This window comes from Oncorhynchus mykiss, chromosome 3 (genome assembly GCF_057628025.1).
Source record: "Oncorhynchus mykiss isolate SJ-2025 chromosome 3, ASM5762802v1, whole genome shotgun sequence".
Taxonomy (NCBI): Eukaryota; Metazoa; Chordata; class Actinopteri; order Salmoniformes; family Salmonidae; genus Oncorhynchus; species Oncorhynchus mykiss.
This window is the reverse complement of record NC_143024.1, coordinates 97336831-97355134: the sequence shown is the minus strand read 5'-3', so window position 1 is coordinate 97355134 and position 18304 is coordinate 97336831. Positions and strand designations below refer to the sequence as shown.

The following is an 18304-nucleotide window of genomic DNA, read 5'->3' as shown; positions in this document are numbered from 1 at the left end:
AAGTGTTTATGGTCTGGTGTATTACATTAACCACTGAGTCTAATGGCACCCTGTTCCCTCTGTAGAGCACTACCCTGTTCCCTCTGTAGAGCACTACCCTGTTCCCTCTGTAGAGCACTACCCTGTTCCCTCTGTAGAGCACTACCCTGTTCTCTCTGTAGAGCACTACCCTGGTCAACAGTAGAGCACTACCATGTTCCCTCTGTAGAGCACTACCATGTTCCCTCTGTAGAGCACTACCATGTTCCCTCTGTAGAGCACTACCATGTTCCCTCTAGAGCACTACCATGTTCCCTCTAGAGCACTACCATGTTCCCTCTGTAGAGCACTACCATGTTCCCTCTGTAGAGCACTACCCTGTTCCCTCTGTAGAGCACTACCCTGTTCCCTCTGTAGAGCACTACCCTGTTCCCTCTGTAGAGCACTACCCTGTTCCCTCTGTAGAGCACTACCCTGTTCCCTCTGTAGAGCACTACCCTGTTCCCTCTGTAGAGCACTACCCTGTTCCCTCTGTAGAGCACTACCCTGTTCCCTCTGTAGAGCACTACCCTGTTCCCTCTGTAGTGCACTACCCTGTTCCCTCTGTAGAGCACTACCCTGTTCCCTCTGTAGAGCACTACCCTGTTCCCTCTGTAGAGCACTACCCTGTTCCCTCTGTAGAGCACTACCCTGTTCCCTCTGTAGAGCACTACCCTGTTCCCTCTGTAGAGCACTACCCTGTTCTCTCTGTAGAGCACTACCCTGGTCAACAGTAGAGCACTACCATGTTCCCTCTGTAGAGCACTACCATGTTCCCTCTGTAGAGCACTACCATGTTCCCTCTAGAGCACTACCATGTTCCCTCTAGAGCACTACCATGTTCCCTCTGTAGAGCACTACCATGTTCCCTCTGTAGAGCACTACCCTGTTCCCTCTGTAGAGCACTACCCTGTTCCCTCTGTAGAGCACTACCATGTTCCCTCTGTAGAGCACTACCATGTTCCCTCTAGAGCACTACCATGTTCCCTCTAGAGCACTACCATGTTCCCTCTGTAGAGCACTACCATGTTCCCTCTGTAGAGCACTACCCTGTTCCCTCTGTAGAGCACTACCCTGTTCCCTCTGTAGAGCACTACCCTGTTCCCTCTGTAGAGCACTACCCTGTTCCCTCTGTAGAGCACTACCCTGTTCCCTCTGTAGAGCACTACCCTGTTCCCTCTGTAGAGCACTACCCTGTTCCCTCTGTAGAGCACTACCCTGTTCCCTCTGTAGAGCACTACCCTGTTCCCTCTGTAGAGCACTACCCTGTTCCCTCTGTAGAGCACTACCCTGTTCCCTCTGTAGAGCACTACCCTGTTCCCTCTGTAGAGCACTACCCTGTTCCCTCTGTAGAGCACTACCCTGGTCAACAGTAGAGCACTACCATGTTCCCTCTGTAGAGCACTACCCTGGTCAACAGTAGAGCACTACCATGTTCCCTCTGTAGAGCACTACCATGTTCCCTCTAGAGCACTACCATGTTCCCTCTGTAGAGCACTACCATGTTCCCTCTGTAGAGCACTACCCTGTTCCCTCTGTAGAGCACTACCCTGTTCCCTCTGTAGAGCACTACCATGTTCCCTCTGTAGAGCACTACCATGTTCCCTCTAGAGCACTACCATGTTCCCTCTAGAGCACTACCCTGTTCCCTCTGTAGAGCACTACCCTGTTCCCTCTGTAGAGCACTACCATGTTCCCTCTGTAGAGCACTACCATGTTCCCTCTGTAGAGCACTACCCTGTTCCCTCTGTAGAGCACTACCCTGTTCCCTCTGTAGAGCACTACCCTGTTCCCTCTGTAGAGCACTACCCTGGTCCCTCTGTAGAGCGCTGTGGGCCCTGGTCCCTCTGTAGAGCGCTGTGGGCCCTGGTCCCTCTGTAGAGCGCTGTGGGCCCTGGTCAACAGTAGGGCGCTGTGGGCCCTGGTCAACAGTAGGGCGCTGTGGGCCCTGGTCAACAGTAGGGCGCTGTGGCAGTGCACAATTTGCCCAGCGTCATCCGGGTTAGATAAGGGTTTGGCCGGCTTTAACGAATCCTTGTGCGCTGACACGGTCACCAGCTGTACGGTATTTCCTCGACACATGGTGCGGCTGGCTTCCGGGTTAAGAAGCAGTGCGGCTTGGCAGGGTCGTATTTCGAAGGATGCATGGCTCTCGACCTTCGCCTCTCCCGAGTCCATATGGGAGTTGCAGCGATGGGACAAGACTGTAACTACCAATTGGATACCATGAAATTGGGGGTAAAAAGTAACAAAAAATAAATGAAACCCTTTTTACTCAGGATCCCTTTCCAGCGTTGGGGAACATTACAGTTCCTCTGCTGGCACCCAGCAGAGTCAGTCTGAGTCAGCACCCAGTCTGTTTCTATGGCACAAACTGTTCACACCACTCTGGTTGGCTGAGAAAACATTTAGCATGTTTAAAGCTTATTTTCTTGCAATTATACACATTGTACCATGTCTAATGTGTATTCGTGTGATATTTGATTGATAACTCTATGGGCTAAACGTTAGCTGACATGGGCTAGTTAATCAGGACATTTCTGACTAGTTATAAATATCTCTCTAAGGTCTGCAGTGACTGACATGACAAGAGGAACTGATGATGTACTACCCAATTTAGAAATTCTGCTATTCCAACTTTAGAGTCTAAAGCCGGACTGAGTTCCTTAATAAAAGCCTGCTCCCCCTGCCAACCCCTAAGCGCCCCCCCCCCCCCCCCCATTCAACAGTAGGCAGCGCTCTACGTGACATCAGTCTTACCCCACAGCATGCTGGTCTAGCATATCCTCCATACACTACTAGTCTCATCCAGAATGAATTCCCTCTCTGCTTTCTCCCCCTGATACCAGAAACCAGTTCACTGAAAGGAGGTTTTTGCTCACTGCCACAATGACTGAGTGTCTCTGGCTCTGCATCACCTCAGAGGAGAGCTCTATTCTACAATACAGTGTGCCAGTTCAGCCCAGGCCAATGTTCCTATTTAAAGTCTGCGTATCCTTACTGCAGTGCTGTGGCGTGTAGTCTCATATGGGGCCTATTTCTATGTGCGTTGAGGCATTCTCTCATGGTACACAAGCAGACTGACAGACACACGGAACTCTGACATAACCCAGGAAATATGAACAAAGGAAACGATACATTGTACAAGTACAATAAACATGGCACCCACTCAGAGGGTAAGAAATGATGAATGAAAATGTCTTGTTTCAAACATGAAGCGCTAGCTAAACTCAGCAAAAAAAGAAACATCCTCACTGTCAACTGTTTATTTTCAGCAAACTTAACATGTGTAAATATATGTATGAACATAACAAGATTCAACAACTGAGACATAAACTGAATAAGTTCCACAGACATGTGACTAACAGAAATGGAATAATGTGTCCCTGAACAAAGGGGGGTCAAAATTAACCAAAAGTAACAGTCAGTATCTGGTGTGGCCACCAGCTGCATTAAGTACTGCAGTACATCTCCTCTTCATGGACTGCAGTAGATTTGCCAGTTCTTGCTGTGAGATGTTACCCCACTCTTCCACCAAGGCAACTGCAAGTTCCCGGACATTTCTGGGGTGAATGACCCTAGCCCTCACCCTCCAAACCAACAGGTCCCAGACGTGTTCAATGGGATTGAGATCCGGGCTCTTCGCTGGCCATGGCAGAACACTGACATTTCTGTCTTGCAGGAAATCACGCACAGAACGAGCAGTATGGCTGGTTGCATTGTCATGCTGGAGGGTCATGTCAGGATGAGCCTGCAGGAATGGTACCACATGAGGGAGGAGGTCTTCCCTGTAACGCGCAGCGTTGAGATTGCCTGCAATGACAACAAGCTCAGTCCGATGATGCTGTGACACACCACCTCAGACCATGACGGACCCTCCACCTCCAAATCGATCCCGCTCCAGAGTACAGGCCTCAGTGTAATGCTCATTCCTTTGACGATAAACGTGAATCCGACCATCACCCCTGATGAGACAAAACCGCGACTCATCAGTGAAGAGCACTTTTTGCCAGTCCTGTCTGGTCCAGTGACAGTGGGTTTGTGCCCATGGGCAACGTTGTTGTCGGTGATGACCTGCCTTACAACAGGCCTACATGCCCTCACTCCAGCCTCTCTCAGCCTCTTGCGGACAGTCTGAGCACTGATGGAGGGATTGTGCATTCCTGGTGTAATTCAGGCAGTTGTTGCCATCCTGTACCTGTCACACAGGTGTGATGTTCGGATGTCCCGATCCTGTGCAGGTGTTACACGTGGTCTGCCACTGCGAGGACGATCAGCTGTCCGTCCTGTCTCCCTGTAGTGCTGTCTTAGTCTCACAGTACGGACATTGTAATTTATTGCTCTGGCCACATCTGCAGTCCTCATGATTCCTTGCAGCATGCCTAAGGCACGTTCACGTAGATGAACAGGGACCCTGGGCATCTTTCTTTTGGTGTTTTTCAGAGTCAGTAGAAAGGCCTCTTTAGTGTCCTAAGTTTTCATAACTGTGACCTTAATTGCCTACCGTCTGTAAGCTGTTAGTGTCTTAACGACCGTTCTACAGGTGCATGTGCATGTTCAATGCAATTCGATTGGCTGAGGCTTATGGCTTGGGGGTAGAAGTTGTTTAGAAGCCTCTTGGACATAGACTTGGTGCTCCGGTACCACTCGCCGTGCGGTAGCAGAGAGAACAGTCTATGACTAGCGTGGCTGGAGTCTTTGACAATTTTTAGGCCTTTCTCTGACACCGCCTCATATAGAGGTCCTGGATGGCAGGAAACTTGGCCCCGGTGATGTACTGGGCCGTATGCACTACCTTCTATAGTACCTTGCGGTTGGCGGCTGAGCTGCTCTCGATGGTGCAGCTGTAAAACCTTTTGAGGATCTGGGGACCCATGCCAAATTTTTTTCAGTCTCGTGAGGGGGAATAGGTTTTGTCGTGCCCTCTTCATGACTGTCTTGGTGTGCTTGGACCATGTTAGTTTGTTGGTGATGTGGATGCCAAGGAACTTGAAGCTCTCAACCTGCTCCATTACAGCCCCGTAGATGAGAATGGGGGCGTGCTCCGTCCTCCTTTTCCTGTAGTCCACAATCCTCTCCTTTGTCTTGATCACGTTGAGGGAGAGGTTGTTATCCTGGCACCACTCGGCCAGGTCTCTGACCACCTCCCTATAGGTTGTTTCTTCGTTGTTGGTGATCAGGCCTACCAGTGTTGTGTCATCAGCAAACTTAATGATTGTGTAGGAGTCGTGCCTGGCCATGCAGTCATGAGTGAACAGGGAGTACAGGTGTGTACTGAGCACACACCCCAGAGGGGCCCCGGTGTTGAGGCTCAGTGTCGCGGATGTGTTACCTTCCCTTACCACCTGGGTGCGGCCCATCAGGAAGTCCAGGATCCATTTGCAGAGAGAGGTGTTTAGTCCCAGGATCCTTAGCTTAGTGATGCGCTTTGTGGGCACTATGGTGTTGAACGCTGAGCTGTTGTCAATGAATAGCATTCTCACGTAGGTGTTCCTTCTGTCCAGGTGGGAAAGGGCAATGTGGAGTGCAGAAGAGATTGCATCATCTGTGGATCTGTTTGGACGGTATGGAAATTGGAGTGGGTCTAGGGTTTCTGGGATAATGGTGTTGATGTGAGCCATGACCAGCCTTTCAAAGCATTTCATGGCTACAGACGTGAGTGCTACGGGTCAATTGTCATTTAGGCAGGTTACCTTAGTGTATTTGGTCACATGGACTATGGTGGTCTGCTTGAAAATGTTGGTATTACAGACTCGGACATGGAGAGGTTGAAAATGTCAGTGAAGACACTTTCCAGTTGGTCAGTGCATGCTCGGAGTACATGTCCTGGTAATCTGTCTGGCCCAGCGGCCTTGTGAATGCTGACCTGTTTAAAGGTCTTACTCACATCGGCTACGGAGAGCGTGATCACACAGTCGTCCGGAACAGCTGATGCTCTCATGAATGTTTCAGTGTTATTTGCCTCGATGCAAGCATAGAAGTTATTTAGCTTGTCTGGTAGACTCGTGTCACTGGGCAGCTCTCGGCTGTGCTTCCCTTTGTGGTCTGTAATAGTTTGCCCTGCCACAACTGACGAGCGGAGCCGGTGTAGTCCGATTTGATCTTAGTCCTGTGTTGAAGCTTTGCCTGTTTGATGGTTCGTCGGAGGGCATAGCGGGATTTCTTTTAAGCTTCCAGGTTAGAGTCCCTCTCCTTGAAGCAAGCTTAAGATCACCATGCGCAATGCCAAGCATCGGATGGAGTGGTGTAAAGCTCACTGCCATTGGACTCTAGAGCAGTGGAAACGTGTTCTCTGGAGTCATGAATCACACTTCACTATCTGGCAGTGCGACGGACGAATCTGGGTTTGTCGGATGCCAGGACAACACTACCTGCCCCAATGCATAGTACCGACTGTAAAGTTTGGTGGAATAGGAAAAATGGTGTCTGACTGTGTCAGACTGCAATGGTCTCATGTATTCATCAGTTAAATACTGCTGTGTGTCAGAATGTAATGGTCTCATGTTTTCATCAGTTAAATACTGTAATGGTCTCATGTTTTCATCAGATAAATACTGTAATGGTCTCATGTATTCATCAGTTAAATACTGTAATGGTCTCATGTATTCATCAGTTAAATACTGCTGTGTGTCAGAATGTAATGGTCTCATATATTCATCAGGTAAATAATGCTGTGTGTCAGAATGTAATGGTCTCATGTTTTCATCAGTTAAATACTGTAATGGTCTCATGTATTCATCAGTTAAATACTGTAATGGTCTCATGTATTCATCAGTTAAATACTGTAATGGTCTCATGTATTCATCAGTTAAATACTGTAATGGTCTCATATATTCATCAGTTAAATACTGCTGTGTGTCAGAATGTAATGGTCTCCTCTGCTAAATGGTTAGTTAGTTGCTGTTAGTTGTTGATGTGTGTGGCTTCCTTTCCAGCCCTCCAGTCTGGGCTCCATGGGTCTGACCGAGGGAGCTCTGAGTCATCATGACCTCATCAGGGTCGTCTACAGCGGGCTGCACCCTCAGAGAGAAACTTTCACTGCCCAGAACAGGTACTCCTGACCCCTAACCCCCAGAGACCTACACTGCCCAGAACAGGTACTCCTGACCCCTAACCCCCCAGAGACCTACACTGCCCAGAACAGGTACTCCTGATCCCTACACTGCCCAGAACAGGTACTCCTGACCCCTAACCCCCCAGAGACCTACACTGCCCAGAACAGGTACTCCTGACCCTTAACCCCCCCCAGAGACCTACACTGCCCAGAACAGGTACTCCTGAACCCTACACTGCCCAGAACAGGTACTCCTGACCCCTAACCCCCCAGAGACCTACACTGCCCAGAACAGGTACTCCTGACCCCTAACCTCCCAGAGACCTACACTGCCCAGAACAGGTACTCCTGATCCCTAACCCCCCAGAGACCTACACTGCCCAGAACAGGTACTCCTGACCCCTAAACCCCCAGAGACCTACACTGCCCAGAACAGGTACTCCTGATCCCTACGCTGCCCTGAACAGGTACTCCTGACCCCTAACCTCCCAGAGACCTACACTGCCCAGAACAGGTACTCCTGACCCCTAACCCCCCAGAGACCAGTGGTGGCAGATGTCTGACAGTGTTCCTGTGTTTTTGTTTCAGGTTTGAAGTGCTGTGTTTCCTCATGTTGTGCTACAACTCTGCTGTGGTCTACATGCCTCTCTCCTCCTACCAGTCTGTCTGCAGGATGAGCTCACGGTGAGGACTTGCTCTCTGTCGCTCTGTCTCTCTCGCTCTCTTGCTCTTGCTCTGGCTCTCTGGCTCTCTTGCTCTTGCTCTGGCTCTGGCTCTGTCTCTGTCTCTCTCTCTCTCTTGCTCTGGCTCTCTCTGTCGCTCTCTTGCTCTGGCTCTATCTCTCTGTCGCTGTCTGTCGCTCTCGCTCTGGCTCTGTCGTTCAGGATTCCTATTTGGTTCAGCCATGCCTTCTTAACCGTCCAACATTTCCTCATCTCTCACCCCTTCTAATGCGACTACCCCTGATGCTCATTCCTCTTTTTCCTCTGCCCCGTTTCAAAGTTTCTCCCTGTAGGCGTTCACTGAGTCCGAGGTGCTAAAGGAGCTCCTGAAACTTGACCCGCTTTCTTCTTTAAGGTTACTGCCCCTATAATCACTGAGTCGATCTCCAACCTTTTTAACCCGTCTCTCCTTTCTGGGGAGTTTCCCATTGCTTGGAAGGCAGTTCGTCCTTTATTTAAAGGGGGAGATCAAGCTGATCCAAACTATTATAGGCCAATTTTGCCCTGTTTATCAAAAGTGTTGGAAAACTTGTCAATATTCAACCGACTGGCTTCTTGATGTCTATCACCACCCTCCGGTGGTGTTGGAGGGTGGCGGTGGTGTTGGAGGGTGGCGGTGGTGTTGGAGGGTGGCGGTGGTGTTGGAGGGTGGCGGTGGTGTTGGAGGGTGGCGGTGGTGTTGGAGGGTGGTGTTGGAGGGTGGCGGTGGTGTTGGAGGATGGCGGTGGTGTTGGAGGGTGGTGTTGGAGGGTGGCGGCGGTGGTGTTGTTGGGTGGCGGTGGTGTTGGAGGAGGGTGGCGGTGGCGGTGTTGTTGGAGGGTGGCGGTGGTGTTGTTGGAGGGCGGTGGTGGTGTTGTTGGAGGGTGGCGGTGGTGGAGGAGGGTGGCGGTGGGGTTGTTGGAGGGTGGCGGTGGAAGAGGGTGGCGGTGGAGGAGGGTGGAGGGTGGTGGTGTTGTTGGAGGGTGGTGGTGTTGGAGTTGTTGGAGGGTGGTGTTGGAGGATGGTGGCGGTGGTGTTGGAGGAGGGTGGCGTTGGAGGAGGGTGGCAGTGGCGTTGGAGGAGGGTGGCGGCGGTGGCGTTGGAGGAGGAGGGCGGCGGTGGTGTTGGAGGAGGAGGGCGGCGGTGGTGTTGGAGGAGGAGGGCGGCGGTGGTGTTGGAGGAGGAGGGCGGCGGTGGTGTTGGAGGAGGAGGGCGGCGGTGGTGTTGGAGGAGGAGGAGGGCGGCGGTGGTGTTGGAGGAGGAGGAGGGCGGCGGTGGTGTTGGAGGAGGAGGAGGGCGGCGGTGGTGTTGGAGGAGGAGGGTGGCGGCGGTGTTGTTGGAGGAGGGTGGCGGCGGTGTTGTTGGAGGAGGGTGGCGGCGGTGTTGTTGGAGGAGGGTGGCGGCGGTGTTGTTGGAGGAGGGTGGCGGCGGTGTTGTTGGAGGAGGGTGGCGGCGGTGTTGTTGGAGGAGGGTGGCGGTGGAGGTGTTGTTGGAGGAGGGTGGCGGTGGAGGTGTTGTTGGAGGAGGGTGGCGGTGGAGGTGTTGTTGGAGGAGGGTGGCGGTGGAGGTGTTGTTGGAGGAGGGTGGCGGTGGAGGTGTTGTTGGAGGAGGGTGGAGGTGTTGTTGGAGGAGGGTGGCGGTGGAGGTGTTGTTGGAGGGTGGCGGTGGAGGTGTTGTTGGAGGGTGGCGGTGGAGGTGTTGTTGGAGGGTGGCGGTGGAGGTGTTGTTGGAGGGTGGCGGTGGAGGTGTTGTTGGAGGGTGTTGGTGGAGGGTGGTGGTGTTGTTGGTGGTGTTGTTGGTGGAGGGTGGTGGTGTTGTTGGTGGAGGGTGGTGTTGTTGGTGGAGGGTGTTGGTGTTGTTGGTGGAGGGTGGTGGTGTTGTTGGTGGAGGGTGGTGGTGTTGTTGGTGGAGGAGGGTGGTGGTGGTGTTGCTGGAGGGTGGTGTTGGTGGTGGAGGGTGTTGGTGGAGTGTGGTGGTGGTGTTGCTGGAGGGTGGTGTTGGTGGTGGAGGGTGTTGGTGGAGTGTGGTGGTGTTGTTGGTGGAGGGTGGTGGTGGTGGTGGTGGAGGGTGGTGGTGGTGTTGTTGGTGGAGGGTGGTGGTGTTGTTGGTGGAGGGTGGTGGTGTTGGTGGAGGAGGGTGGTGGTGTTGTTGGTGGAGGTTGGTGGTGTTGGTGGAGGGTGGTGGTGGTGCCGAAACGTACTATTGTATGTCAGAATTGCAGATTTGTTCGGGTCTAAAAAAAAAAGTTAAGTTTTCCAATCCCCCATATATTTTTGGGGTAAATTATATATATATATCCATTTACATACACGCATGCAGATATATACCCATATATACACTGTATATACATGCATAAAGTGGGGAGAACAAGTATTTGACACACTGCCGATTTTGCAGGTTTTCCTACTTACAAAGCATGTAGAGGTCTGTATTTTTTTTAACATAGGTACACTTCAACTGTGAGAGACGGAATCTAAAACAAAAATCCAGAAAATCACATTGTATGATTTTTAAGTAATTCATTTTCATTTTATCGCATGAGATAAGTATTTGATACATCAGAAAAGCAGCACTTAATATTTGGTACAGAAACCTTTGTTTGCAATTACAGAGATCATACGTTTCGTGTAATTCTTGACCAGGTTTGCACACACTGCAGCAGGGATTTTGGCCCACTCCTCCATGCAGACCTTCTCCAGATCCTTCAGGTTTCGGGACTGTAGCTGGGCAATACAGACTTTCAGCTCCCTCCAAAGATTTTCTATTGGGTTCAGGTCTGAAGACTGGCTAGGCCACTCCAGGACCTTGAGATGCTTCTTACGGAGCCATTCCTTAGTTGCCCTGGCTGTGTGTTTCGGGTCATTGTCATGCTGGAAGACCCAGCCACGACCCATCTTCAATGCTCTTACTGAGGGAAGGAGGTTGGTGGCCAAGATCTCACGATACATGGCCCCAACCATCCTCCCCTCAATACGGTGCAGTCGTCCAGTCCCCTTTGCAGAAAAGCATGCCCAAATAATGATGTTTCCACCTCCATGCTTCACGGTTGGGATGGTGTTCTTGGGGTTGTACTCATCCTTCTTCTTCCTCCAAACACGGCGAGTGGAGTTTAGACCAAAAAGCTCTATTTTTGTCTCCTCAGACCACATGACCTTCCCCCATTCCTCCTCTGGATCATCCAGATGCTCATTGGCAAACTTCAGACGGGCCTGGACATGTGCTGGCTTGAGCAGGGGGACCTTGGGTGCGCTGCAGGATTTTAATCCATGACGGCGTAGTGTGTTACTAATGGTTTTCTTTGAGACTGTGGTCCCAGCTCTCTTCAGGTCATTGAACAGGTCCTGCCGTGTAGTTCTGGGCTGATCCCTCACCTTCCTCATGATCATTGATGCCCAACGAGGTGAGATCTTGCATGGAGCCCCAGACCGAGGGTGATTGACCGTCATCTTGAACTTCTTCCATTTTCTAATAATTGCACCAACAGTTGTTGAGGGGTTGGAGTCTGAGTGTGTGGACAGGTGTCTTTTATACAGGTAACGAGTTCAAACAGGTGCAGTTAATACAGGTAATGAGTGGAGAACAGGAGGGCTTCTTAAAGAAAAACTAACAGGTCTGTGAGAGCCGGAATTCTTAGTGGTTGGTAGGTGATCAAATACTTATGTCATGCAATAAAATGCAAATTAATTACTTAATAATCATACAATGTGATTTTCTGGATTTTTGTTTTAGATTCCGTCTCTCACAGTTGAAGTGTACCTATGATAAAAAATTACAGACCTCTACATGCTTTGTAAGTAGGAAAATCGGCAGTGTATCAAATACTTGTTCTCCCCGCTGTACATAGATATACCATATACACATATATACACATATGTACATACACATACCTATATACACATATGTACATACACATATATACATACACATACCTATATACACATATATACATACACATACCTACATACACATATATACATACACATACCTATATACACATATATACATACACATACCTATATACACATATATACATACACATACCTTATATACACATATATACATACACATACCTATATACACATATATACATACACATACCTATATACACATATATACATACACATACCTATATACACATATATACATACACATACCTATATACACATATATACATACACATACCTATATACACATATATACATACACATACCTATATACACATATATACATACACATACCTATATACACATATATACATACACATACCTATATACACATATATACATACACATACCTATATACACATATATACATACACATACCTATATACACATATATACATACACATACCTTATATACACATATATACATACACATACCTATATACACATATATACATACACATACCTATATACACATATATACATACACATACCTATATACACATATATACATACACATACCTTATATACACATATATATATACACATATATACATACACATACCTATATACACATATATACATACACATACCTATATACACATATATACATACACATACCTATATACATACACATACCTATATACACATATATACATACACATACCTATATACACATACTTTTTTTTTAATATACCTTTATTATTCCCCAAACCCTACCACCCTTCCCCCAAATTGGAGTAAACTAATAAACAATAACACTTAGGCTTCTACCTTCAGTGTATACATCTTATGTGGATTTTACAGACACAATCTCTTTTACAATAGTTATATTTTGTTTTTAGTCCTTCCTCTATTTCTTATGTCCATCCAGTTTGATTTCTATTTGTAACTCTGCTATTTCACAACATTTCTGAACCTATATACATTTCACAGACCCCGTATGTTTTACATTGGTTATCTTGTTATTAGTCCCACCCTTCAGCTCCATTCAATCCCTCCCATCTACAGTGCCTTGCGAAAGTATTCGGCCCCCTTGAACTTTGCGACCTTTTGCCACATTTCAGGCTTCAAACATAAAGATATAAAACTGTATTTTTTTGTGAAGAATCAACAACAAGTGGGACACAATCATGAAGTGGAACAACATTTATTGGATATTTCAAACTTTTTTAACAAATCAAAAACTGAAAAATTGGGCGTGCAAAATTATTCAGCCCCTTTACTTTCAGTGCAGCAAACTCTCTCCAGAAGTTCAGTGAGGATCTCTGAATGATCCAATGTTGACCTAAATGACTAATGATGATAAATACAATCCACCTGTGTGTAATCAAGTCTCCGTATAAATGCACCTGCACTGTGATAGTCTCAGAGGTCCGTCAAAAGCGCAGAGAGCATCATGAAGAACAAGGAACACACCAGGCAGGTCCGAGATACTGTTGTGAAGTTTAAAGCCGGATTTGGATACAAAAAGATTTCCCAAGCTTTAAACATCCCAAGGAGCACTGTGCAAGCGATAATATTGAAATGGAAGGAGTATCAGACCACTGCAAATCTACCAAGACCTGGCCGTCCCTCTAAACTTTCAGCTCATACAAGGAGAAGACTGATCAGAGATGCAGCCAAGAGGCCCATGATCACTCTGGATGAACTGCAGAGATCTACAGCTGAGGTGGGAGACTCTGTCCATAGGACAACAATCAGTCGTATATTGCACAAATCTGGCCTTTATGGAAGAGTGGCAAGAAGAAAGCCATTTCTTAAAGATATCCATAAAAAGTGTTGTTTAAAGTTTGCCACAAGCCACCTGGGAGACACACCAAACATGTGGAAGAAGGTGCTCTGGTCAGATGAAACCAAAATTGAACTTTTTGGCAACAATGCAAAACGTTATGTTTGGCGTAAAAGCAACACAGCTCATCACACTGAACACACCATCCCCACTGTCAATCATGGTGGTGGCAGCATCATGGTTTGGGCCTGCTTTTCTTCAGTAGGGACAGGGAAGATAGCTAAAATTGATGGGAAGATGGATGGAGCCAAATACAGGACCATTCTGGAAGAAAACCTGATGGAGTCTGCAAAAGACCTGAGACGGGGACGGAGATTTGTCTTCCAACAAGACAATGATCCAAAACATAAAGCAAAATCTACAATGGAATGGTTCAAAAATAAACATATCCAGGTGTTAGAATGGCCAAGTCAAAGTCCAGACCTGAATCCAATCGAGAATCTGTGGAAAGAACTGAAAACTGCTGTTCACAAATGCTCTCCATCCAACCTCACTGAGCTCGAGCTGTTTTGCAAGGAAGAATGGGAAAAAATGTCAGTCTCTCGATGTCTCTCTTAGACTATCACAGTGCAGGTGCATTTATACGGAGACTTGATTACACACAGGTGGATTGTATTTATCATCATTAGTCATTTAGGTCAACATTGGATCATTCAGAGATCCTCACTGAACATCTGGAGAGAGTTTGCTGCACTGAAAGTAAAGGGGCTGAATAATTTTGCACGCCCAATTTTTCAGTTTTTGATTAGTTAAAAAAGTTTGAAATATCCAATAAATGTCGTTCCACTTCATGATTGTGTCCCACTTGTTGTTGATTCTTCACAAAAAAATACAGTTTTATATCTTTATGTTTGAAGCCTGAAATGTGGCAAAAGGTCGCAAAGTTCAAGGGGGCCGAATACTTTCGCAAGGCACTGTATCTCTTAACACCATCCATTTTGGATTTCTATTTGCCATATATTTTTCAACTGTGCTGTGATGCTTCAAAAACGAATTGAACCTTTCTATTCTCATAGCTTCTACAGATTGTAAATTAAAGATAAACATTTTTGCTAAAATAATTATTATATTATTGATTGATTGACTATGGCTTTTCAAATCACCCAGTATTGGATTTTCTTACTATCCTAACGATACATACGTTCAACCTTTTGTCAGCTATCTCGCTCCATACCTAACTCCCTTCTGACTCTGTCTCTCTGTCTCTGTCTCTCCTCTGTCCAGGTTGTGTGTGGTTTCCTGTTTCTGTCTCTCCTCTCTCCAGGTTGTGTGTGGTTTCCTGTCTCTGTCTCTCTGTCTCTGTCCAGGTTGTGTGTGGTTTCCTGTCTCTGTCTCTCTGTCTCTGTCCAGGTTGTGTGTGGTTTCCTGTTTCTGTCTCTCTGTCTCTGTCTCTCCTCTGTCCAGGTTGTGTGTGGTTTCCTGTTTCTGTCTCTGTCCAGGTTGTGTGTGGTTTCCTGTCTGTCTCTCCTCTCTCCAGGTTGTGTGTGGTTTCTTGTCTCTGTCTCCTCTCTCCAGGTTGTGTGTGGTTTCCTGTCTCTGTCTCTCTGTCTCTGTCCAGGTTGTGTGTGGTTTCTTGTCTCTGTCCAGGTTGTGTGTGGTTTCCTGTCTCTGTCTTTCTCTCTGTCCAGGTTGTGTGTGGTTTCCTCTCTCTGTCTCTGTCCAGGTTGTGTGTGGTTTCCTGTCTCTGTCTCTCTGTCCAGGTTGTGTGTGGTTTCTTGTCTCTGTCCAGGTTGTGTGTGGTTTCCTGACTCTGTGTCTCCTCTCTCCAGGTTGTGTGTGCTTTCTTGTCTCTGTCCAGGTTGTGTATGGTATCCTGTCTCTGTCTCTGTCCAGGTTGTGTGTGGTTTCCTGTCTCAGTCCAGGTTGTATGTGGTTTCCTGACTCTGTGTCTCCTCTCTCCAGGTTGTGTGTGGTTTCCTGTCTCTGTCCAGGTTGTGTGTGGTTTCTTGTCTCTGTCCAGGTTGTGTTTGGTTTCCTGTCTCTATCTCTCTGTCCAGGTTGTGTGTGGTTTCCTGTCTCTCTGTCTCTGTCCAGGTTGTGTGTGGTTTCTTGTCTCTGTCCAGGTTGTGTTTGGTTTCCTGTCTCTGTCTCTCTGTCTCTGTCCAGGTGGTGTGTGTTTTCCTGTCTCTGTCTCTTTGTCTCTGTCCAGGTTGTGTGTGGTTTCCTGTCTCTCTGTCTCTGTCCAGGTTGTGTGTGGTTTCCTGTCTGTCTCCTCTCTCCAGGTTGTGTTTGGTTTCCTCTCTCTGTCTCAGTCCAGGTTGTGTGTGGTTTCCTGTCTCTGTCTCTCTGTCTCTGTTCAGGTTGTGTGTGGTTTCCTGTCTCTGTCTCTGTCCAGGTTGTGTGTGGTTTCCTGTCTCTGTCTCTCTGTCTCTGTCCAGGTTGTGTGTGGTTTCCTGTCTCTCTGTCTCTGTCCAGGTTGTGTGTGGTTTCCTGTCTCTGTCTCCTCTCTCCAGGTTGTGTGTGGTTTCCTGTCTCTCTGTCTCTGTCCAGGTTGTGTATGGTTTCCTGTCTCTGTCTCTCTGTCTCTGTCCAGGTTGTGTGTGGTTTCCTGACTCTGTGTCTCCTCTCTCCAGGTTGTGTGTGGTTTCTTGTCTCTGTCCAGGTTGTGTATGGTATCCTGTCTCTGTCTCTCTCCAGGTTGTGATTGGTTTCCTGTCTCTGTCCAGGTTGTATGTGGTTTCCTGACTCTGTGTCGCCTCTCTCCAGGTTGTGTGTGGTTTCCTGTCTCTGTCCAGGTTGTGTGTGGTTTCTTGTCTCTGTCCAGGTTGTGTTTGGTTTCCTGTCTCTGTCTCTCTGTCCAGGTTGTGTGTGGTTTCCTGTCTCTGTCCAGGTTGTGTTTGGTTTCCTGTCTCTGTCTCTCTGTCTCTGTCCAGGTTGTGTGTGGTTTCTTGTCTCTGTCCAGGTTGTGTTTGGTTTCCTCTCTCTGTCTCTGTCCAGGTTGTGTGTGGTTTCCTGTCTCTGTCTCTCTGTCCAGGTTGTGTGTGGTTTCCTGTCTCTCTCTCTGTCCAGGTTGTGTGTGGTTTCCTGTCTCTGTCCAGGTTGTGTGTGGTTTCCTGTCTCTCTCTCTGTCCAGGTTGTGTGTGGTTTCCTGTCTCTGTCTCCTCTCTCCAGGTTGTGTGTGGTTTCCTGTCTCTGTGTCTCTGTTCAGGTTGTGTGTGGTTTCCTGTCTCTGTCTCTCTGTCTCTGTCCAGGTTGTGTATGGTTTCCTGTCTCTGTCTCTCTGTCTCTCTGTCTCTGTCCAGGTTGTGTGTGGTTTCCTGTCTCTGTCTCTCTGTCTCTGTCCAGGTTGTGTGTGTGGTTTCCTGTCTCTGTCTCTCTGTCTCTGTCCAGGTTGTGTGTGTGGTTTCCTGTCTCTGTCTCTCTGTCTCTGTTCAGGTTGTGTGTGTGGTTTCCTGTCTCTGTCTCTGTCCATGTTGTGTATGGTTTCCTGTCTCTGTCTCTCTGTCTTTGTCCAGGTTGTGTGTGGTTTCCTGTCTCTGTCCAGGTTGTGTGTGGCTTCATGTCTCTGTATCTCCTCTCCAGGTTGTGTGTGGTTTCCTGACTCTGTCTCTCCTCTGTCCAGGTTGTGTGTGGTTTCCTGTCTCTGTCCAGGTTGTGTGTGGTATCCTGTCTCTGTCTCTGTCCAGGTTGTGTGTGGTTTCCTGACTCTGTCTCTCCTCTGTCCAGGTTGTGTGTGGTCTCCTGATTCTGTCTCTCCTCTCTCCAGGTTGTGTGTGGTTTCCTGACTCTGTCTCTCCTCTCTCCAGGTCGTGTGTGGTTTCCTGACTCTGTGTCTCCTCTCTCCAGGTCGTGTGTGGTTTCCTGACTCTGTGTCTCCTCTCTCCAGGTCGTGTGTGGTTTCCTGACTCTGTGTCTCCTCTGTCCAGGTCGTGTGTGGTTTCCTGACTCTGTGTCTCCTCTCTCCAGGTCGTGTGTGGTTTCCTGACTCTGTGTCTCCTCTCTCCAGGTTGTGTGTGGTTTCCTGACTGTGTCTCCTCTCTCCAGGTTGTGTGTGGTTTCCTGACTCTGTGTCTCCTCTCTCCAGGTTGTGTGTGGTTTCCTGACTCTGTGTCTCCTCTCTCCAGGTTGTGTGTGGTTTCCTGACTCTGTGTCTCCTCTCTCCAGGTTGTGTGTATGTGGTTTCCCGCAGCAGCAGCAGAAAGTGTGGAGAGAGCCGTGTAACCGTGTGGTTCTGGACCCAGAGTTCATGGTCCAGATGCTTACCGCTGTGTACCATGCCATGTAAGTATTATTAACCCTACTATATCTATCATTAACCCTACTATATCTATCATTAACCCTACTATATCTATCATTAACCCTACTATATCTATCATTAACCCTACTACATCTATCATTAACCCTACTACATCTATCATTAACCCTACTACATCCATCATTAACCCTACTACATCTGTCATTAACCCTACTACATCTATCATTAACCCTACTACATCTATCATTAACCCTACTACATCTGTCATTAACCCTACTATATCTATCATTAACCCTACTACATCTGTCATTAACCCTACTACATCTATCATTAACCCTACTACATCTGTCATTAACCCTACTACATCTATCATTAACCCTACTACATCTGTCATTAACCCTACTACATCTATCATTAACCCTACTACATCTGTCATTAACCCTACTACATCTGTCATTAACCCTACTACATCTATCATTAACCCTACTACATCTATCATTAACCCTACTACATCTATCATTAACCCTACTACATCTATCATTAACCCTACTACATCCATCATTAACCCTACTACATCTGTCATTAACCCTACTACATCTATCA

The 18304-nt window shown here is 47.8% G+C and overlaps 1 protein-coding gene across 3 annotated transcripts in view; it reads left to right on the top strand.

Annotated features, from left to right (window-relative positions):
• The window catches only part of LOC110520668 (hyccin 2), a 155084-nt gene that overhangs the window by 73098 nt on the left and 63682 nt on the right, over nucleotides 1-18304 (top strand). For all 3 annotated transcript variants that reach the window (XM_036975376.2, XM_090230510.1, XM_090230509.1), the window contains exons 7-9: nucleotides 6954-7069; nucleotides 7661-7756; nucleotides 17611-17727. In XM_036975376.2, the coding sequence (XP_036831271.1) occupies nucleotides 6954-7069; nucleotides 7661-7756; nucleotides 17611-17727 (329 nt within the window). The remainder of the gene's footprint in view (nucleotides 1-6953; nucleotides 7070-7660; nucleotides 7757-17610; nucleotides 17728-18304) is intronic.